The sequence below is a fragment of the Silene latifolia genome, chromosome 7, assembly GCF_048544455.1.
Source record: "Silene latifolia isolate original U9 population chromosome 7, ASM4854445v1, whole genome shotgun sequence".
Lineage (NCBI taxonomy): Eukaryota > Viridiplantae > Streptophyta > Magnoliopsida > Caryophyllales > Caryophyllaceae > Silene > Silene latifolia.
The window spans coordinates 124,571,341-124,578,555 of NC_133532.1; the positions used below are offsets into that span (position 1 = coordinate 124,571,341).

At 36.5% G+C, this 7,215-nt stretch overlaps 1 protein-coding gene across 1 annotated transcript; it reads right to left on the reverse strand.

The window, feature by feature from the left end:
* Positions 1 to 2,381: 2,381 nt before the first annotated feature.
* On the reverse strand, positions 2,382 to 6,998 carry LOC141592963 (uncharacterized). The gene is made up of 10 exons (XM_074413872.1): positions 6,775 to 6,998; positions 4,670 to 5,409; positions 4,393 to 4,581; positions 4,193 to 4,301; positions 4,043 to 4,101; positions 3,759 to 3,960; positions 3,598 to 3,653; positions 3,446 to 3,514; positions 3,020 to 3,230; positions 2,382 to 2,919 (listed from the first exon to the last, which is right to left on the reverse strand). Exons 1-10 carry the CDS (start codon positions 6,995 to 6,997, stop codon positions 2,591 to 2,593), a joined length of 2,187 nt encoding a protein of 728 aa, XP_074269973.1. The 5' UTR covers position 6,998; the 3' UTR covers positions 2,382 to 2,590.
* Positions 6,999 to 7,215: the final 217 nt, after the last annotated feature.

A 7,215-nucleotide genomic window follows, 5' to 3' on the forward strand; every position in this document is an offset into this window, starting at 1 on the left:
TATATAACATAATAAACTTTAAAATATTCGGAAACTTTAGTTATAACCGTTGAATTTTCCCATAATCAGCGTGGACGAGCTCCCCTGTAAATCCGCCACCCAAATTCCTTACATTTTTTGTACGGAATATGTAATTGGGAGATAATTTGAAACTATATAACATAATAAATTTATTTGATTTTGTTATTTTGATTCATATTTACACTAATATAGAATATAGATGTGTAGTGCAATTGAAAAAGTGTTTTGGCTTTATTTCATTTCTTGTCTCTCCATTGTTTCATCAATAAATCAACGTAGTGTTATGTTTGTTTAATTATGTCATGACATCCCCTCTACCCTTGACCTACCTAGCTTTTTACCTTTTAGTTAGCTTGCTTATTAATATTCAATAAACATTAAACACATTTTAATAAAATATTTACTAATATTCGATTTGTAATAATTGTTGTTAGTCACGAGATAAATTTACGTAGTTGCTCTTTTATTTACAAACATTACTCTTTCATGCAATAATATAAGTAGATGTAAACTTGGCCCGACCTGAGATTCGAAAATAACCCGAAAAGTGTTAGTCGAATGTGACGTGATAGTCCAAATTAACCCGACTTGAAATGACCTGACAGAACCCAAAATGACTTTAGGCTTCTGTTCATTTCCGCTGATAAGAACTTAATGCAATTAAATAAGAGTTAATTTGTAAAGAGATGAACTGAATAGAGCTTAGCTGAAATGAGATAAGCTGAAATGAAACCGGAAAGTAAGGCCTTAGTTAAGGCAAAATCTTGACCAAAAATAGCCCAAAGCGACCCAAGATAACCCGATAAATTATTCACCTGAAAATAACCCAACTCGAATGAATAAACCATTTGCTTGGTCTAGGTAGATGTCACCTTTTATTCTGTTAATTCTTTATGTTTTTCTTATATTAGTGTATTAGTCATTTTTTTACGTTATCGCATTAAACATATGCTACAATGCTAACTAATTCTCCTCCCAACGTATAAATACTTTTTATTTTTTCATATTCCTTAATCTTTGTACCAAAAGTAAAAGTGAAAAATTAATCGAGATGAACAGATGAAGTAATTCATGGATTATACAATCAGTTGTATACTTGTATACGTTGTAAAATCTGAGCTTTATGATAGAGTATCCGAGCTTTATGTTAAATAATATGAGTTTTATTAGAAAGTATTGAATTCATCCATTTACACATTAAAAGTATGAATTTTGAATTAACTCAAAAAAATATATATAAACTCGGATTCTTATACCTTGGTTGTACAATGCTTATGCTATAACTAGTAGATCTATAATCGAAGAAACACTTTATTGTTGACGTAGTTGTGAATTATACGAAAGAAAAAGGGTAAATGAGAGTGGGAGGTAAAGGAATGGTGAATGAGACCAAGCACGTGGTTGGTCCTCCCAAAAATGGAGGATTAGGTGTTTCCAATCTCCAAAGTCATCATCTTTTTCATACAAAGGTATTCTTGAAAAGGAGAGCATGTTTGTCTAACAAAACTAAAATGAAATGAAATCATATCTTTTCTTTGCATTTTATTCTTCTTCCTAAAGTTTTTGTTAAGAAAAATCCGGTATCACAAATTCTTGGTTAAGATCGTTTAAATTAAGCTGATACTTACAACATACGAGTATATAAATAAGAATAAATTGAAAGGAACGTTGTGAAATGTCTTAACTTAAGACAGTTTGAAGCAAAACCTAATGAAATAGTATTTCGCCACTATAATCACAATTGATTATTATAATTGGTTTAACAAGGGCAAAAACCCGTCAAAATAAAATGATCACAAAGTATTGTACGAAACCGTCTCACTAAGAAACTCTGTACGACTGTACATGACGGTTTCATACAAGACCTATTTTCCTTTTGGTGTAAAGGGATCTACAAAGACGATTATGATGCTCTTGGGGTTCAAACTCAAGTCATTAATACCACCATTCATAACTTTACCAACTAAACCAGTTAACATCCGCTGTCGTAGGGGTTGGGGGGTTGGGACTACCAAGAGTGCATGAGTAGAAAGAGAGCTTTTAGAAAAGGCTTAAATTCCAAGAAATATACTCTGTACTTGAACAGAGGATGCTGGAGTATTTAATGGAATGTAACAGTAAAATTTGACCACTTTTTTATACTGGGTATGGGTTAAAGTGAGCATAATATGCTTCAGTGCTTCACTATCATCATCATATTCTTCTGCCATTTGATTTTAGTTTGTGGATAACATTAAAATAGAACTACATTCACTACCTACTTGCACTCTGCAAGTATCATATCGAGTTTAAAGGACGCTTCCCGACAAATTTCGACTGTGTTTCAATGAAAAATTTGGAGAAGAAATAAAATAGTTTCCTTTATTTAGATAATATGCGGCTTAACGAGCTATTACTTTCATTTATCACTTTCAACCAAGATCCCTGTACAAAAATTCATCCTGAAGTAATCACTGTTTAACTGCGTAAACTGCAATTAACATCGAACTATGTTTACCATTCTATATTTCTGACTTCAACTAGACGGTCTCAAAAGGTCGATTGATTCCAGTTTCTTGCCTTTCAGATGTTAGTAGTATCTTGGGGGACGGTAAGCTACGTCTCCGGGAACTGGGTGTTGTATGTTTGCAGGATAATCTCCATAAGCTATTGGATTTTGATGTTCAGAATAACTTGGACCATAATGTCTCTCAGAACCGGGATGCTGTAAGTTTGCAGGATAATCTCCATAAGATCTTGGATTTTGATGTCCAGAATAACTTGGAACATAATGTCCCTTAGAACCGGGATGCTGTAAGTTTGCAGGATAATCTCCATAAGCAGCTCTTGGATTTTGATGTTCAGAATAACTTGGACCAAAATGTCCCTCAGAACCGGGATTTTTGTACCCGTACGAGCCTGCAAATAACCACCAGAAGTTGGTAAATTCACGACCGATGCTTAAAACCATTTTACGAGACTTTTTGAAAGGACGTAAATAATTTAAGAAGTTACTTACCAAAAGAGGACTGAAAAGCTGGTCTTGTGCCATCATGATTTCCAAGAGGAGGTCTATAAGCGTAAGGTAGGGTACTGAGAGAATCGCGAGTATAACCGCCTGAACGAGTGAGATCTTCCCTCGGAGGAGGATTGTCATAAGTATATCTTACCGGCACTGGATTCAAATTTCCCTGATAAGGTCTAGCAGGTGATTCATATCTGCCATGTACCTGACGACATCGACAGTAGCAGTATTGACCAGTCAGTGGACTACAAGAATAAAGGGTTAGTCCAGAATGCTGAATGTTTCGAATTAGCTGATCCCAAGCATAAAGACATAAAAAAGATGGTCTCACACAATTAAGTTCGTGAGAATGCACCGTTAGTTCACTGATCAATTAAAGATACATAGACATAGATAAGTTCGAATTCTATTCTCACTAACATTTGTTTGATATGGCTGAACTCCAAATTCTCCGGCAGGTTGTATATACCCTGTGTATCCTGTATTTACCTGTATCATCAATAATCAATTTCCATAAAATTAGCACGGCAGAAAAGAATACGATAAGCCAAAATCTCAAAATCTAAACTCACATGGGCAGTATACGGCAGTGCAGCGGGTTCAGGAGGACCTGCGGCCCAAGAGCACCCTGTCCCATATACGAAAGCACAGCATTAGTAGGGTGGGGTCAGGCATGTCTTAACAAGGACAGAAAAAATATAGCCGGGAAAAAAAAAAAAAAAAAAAAAAAGACCTGCTGCAACTTCAGCTCTGACTGATGGTGCCGGATATATTGAATTAGCATGTCCAGTATTTGACTGAAAAGTTGAATAACTTCTTTGGGAATACGCCGAATGATTACTTGTGGATTTCTCAAAGGATGGTGGTGGAAGGGCACGCTTCATCTCATCCAACTGCCGCTGGGCCTCAGACCTATTTAAGTCCGTAAAAATGACCTGATATAGTGATATAGACAACTATCAGCAGTTTCCAAAGAGAGTAATTGCATCGAAGTCAAGTATATTTTATGCAGATTACCTTATCAAAGTATTCATCTGTCCTATGCATATCTTTACTCATCGGCAAGACAAAGTTAGCTGTCAGAAGCAAACGGCAAACCGTGAGAAATCGCTCATTGATACAAACAGAAGGATGATACTCTGACTCTAGAGTTTAAAAGAAGCGTACCCAACATCTCATAAACTGCTTCAGGAGGTACATCCTTGCCCATCTCTTTAAATCTTTTCTCAGCACGTAACTTTAGGTCTTCTGCTCTAGGAAAAACCACAATAGCAGTCTGCCGACCAAAAAAAAAAATATTAATCACTGACAAAGAGTAGTCCTGATGTGTGAAATACTGAAATTATCCTCAGAATTACTGCAAAGACCTTATGGTAAAATGCAAATGGCTTCAATTTCCGCTTTCGAGCACTCTTGTAAACATTGGTCTGGTCGATGATATAATTACGAGGTACTTTGGAAGCTCTTAATAATAATGTGTTGAAAATCCCAGTCGCCCGATCCATCAACTTGTCAAATCTTTCGCCATAGTTGTTTTTCCGCAATAATCCAGGGACCTGTGGTACATCAATATACATGATTTAAGAAGAAAATTAAAATGCATGACACGAGATTATATTATAGACAAGGAGACGCCAAATAAACCTTCATCTGATCTAGAGCCAGGTTTGTTCCAAGCAGAACATAGCGCTTTTCAGGATGTTCCTTGACCCACTTTTCAGCCCAGGTAGATTTTCCGGAAGCTGGTAATCCCACCATCATGATCACCTCACAGTCTGTTTCGCTAGTCAAAGAAGGACCAACTATTGCTTTTTCATCTTTCATCGCTGAAGCCCATGGCTTATAGCCCTCGATAGGAATTAATCCGTCCTCCATGCTAAACTGCATCTTTACCACAGTGTTCTTCAGCAAGACATGAGGGAAGAAGGCTGAAGTGTCAGTTAATGTAAGACCTGTCGGACTTGAGTCAAATTGCTTTGCAATGCCTAGACGATTTCCGTTCTTACAGAACTCTATTGAACCCCAAGGTTTACTCTCAAGATCCACTAAGCAGATAATGGTATCACCGATCCCAAATTTTTCACCATAGTTTACAAATTTTCCAGCATTAGAAAACTTTCCCGTTCCACCAAAGCTGTAGCTGTGCTCAGTTTCACCCAGATTGCCAACTGAGTCATCTCCTCTGGAAATCCCTATTCGGCAAACATTTTGCTGGTCGGTAGGAGTGTCTTCCATCTTCACAGGCTGATCAGAGACTATTCTGCAACCAAAATAGTACTTTCCGTCATTGATTCCGACAGTCCCACGTGCACCAGACCAGCAATAAGCAAATCCCTCTTCATATAACCCATGACCTGTGAGCCCATCAGCTTCAATGTTGAAAGCTGGTGGAAGATTATGAAACAACATCAGCATATAAGCCATTAAATCGACCATTTTTCAGCAACGTATCAAATACAATGCATATGATCAGCAGGGAGCACTTATGTGGCCAGATATAAATAACCAACAAATGATCACACTGTTTTTGTTCTTGTTCGACAAAAGAGCCAAATTTCAACTAAGCAACATTGCTTCAATTTATCACTCTAAAGCGCTAAAGAAAAAATTCGACCGTAATGGCATAATTTGGACATGGTAAATTATTGGAGACGCTAGACGTAGAGATCAAAAACTCCGAAATGAAAACTGAAGCACAGTTTCCCTGTTCAATTTCATTTCAAAGATTAAGCTCCTACCCCACTACCCCAGCCTTCTACTCCTAGGTAATTCTCGACAACTTCCACCAAATTCTCAATGCCCTAACTGTAGATCCGCGATAACAAACTTAATGCCTCAACAACTAAATCCTAGTTTGTCTACGCATGCACAAAGGATCATCGACTACACTTTCATTAACTAGAACTTTTACGTCACATATCCACAATCAATATGTCAAAACGATCCTAAATTTCATAATTCAGATCACTATCATCAAAACCGCAAAATTTCCATCCAACCGTTCACCTCCCAATGCCATACGAAAGAATTTCCAAGAAACCCTCGCAAATTAAAGCTCTATCTCAACACCAAACTACCAAAGATACCAAAATCATCATTCCTCCACAAGAACCAAATTACCTATGCAGACCCAAGAATACATATCCCATTTTGGGCCGTTTCCCCTTAAAATGAATACGTTTCTATTTTTGGTAACTCGTAACCTTGTTAACTGACTATAATACTAAATACCCCCAACCACAATCTCATTTCCTCGAACAACTTGCCAACTAATTACCTCACTTCCTTCAAGAACCCTAGATTAACCCATTAAACCCTCTTAATATTTCATCTAAAACTAAATTCTTTTTAAGTAATTCAATCTAAAGATAATTATGGAAGAGGGCAAGAATGATACTTTTCAAGAATTAATCTCTTCATAAAACCGAGCATACCCAACAAAATAAAAATAATTCCGTATAAATTACTCATTCCGTCTCAGTCATTTATTTACCTTTTGTTCAAAATCCCCATAACAAGAATAACTAAACAAATAATCGAGACAAAGGAAGTACTATATAACATGGGTTTTTTTAGCAAGAAAATGAATATTAAAATCAAAACCCCCCCGTCTCAATCATTTGTTTTCGGGAAAATAAATAATTGAGACGGAGGGAGTAGCAAATAAGCAAATTATGCGCAAATTAATAATTATATGATCAAATTATTGCAAATAAAAGAAATAAAAGAAATTAGAGAAGTGAAATTACATAAATCACAATCAGCAGAATTGAGGGAAACGTGATGATTTTGATCAGAAGGGTATTTTGGTCTTTTTGATTTAGGTTGTTCTTCTTCGTGTTGTGTTTGTGTTTCTTCGCGCTTCATCGATGCCATCGCGGTATTTTTTTGAGCCGTAGAGAGGGAAATACGGAATGTCCGATTGTCCTTCGTGTTCCTTTTATACACGAAGTGAGTCGAGATCCTCTTCATTTTCTTGTTGGGCTGAGCATTGATCCAAGATCAGATCGGATCGGATCGGATCAAAATGAACATTTTAATGATTAGTTCACAAAAGCATAAAATTCAGTTCATTTGATCCAGACTTAAAGATCGGATCGGACCCAACCGAAGAATAAAACTTGAAAAAATGTGTATTGAGATTGGACTTAAAAGAAGCCGGTTCAGTTTCAGTCTAAGCTAAATAGTCC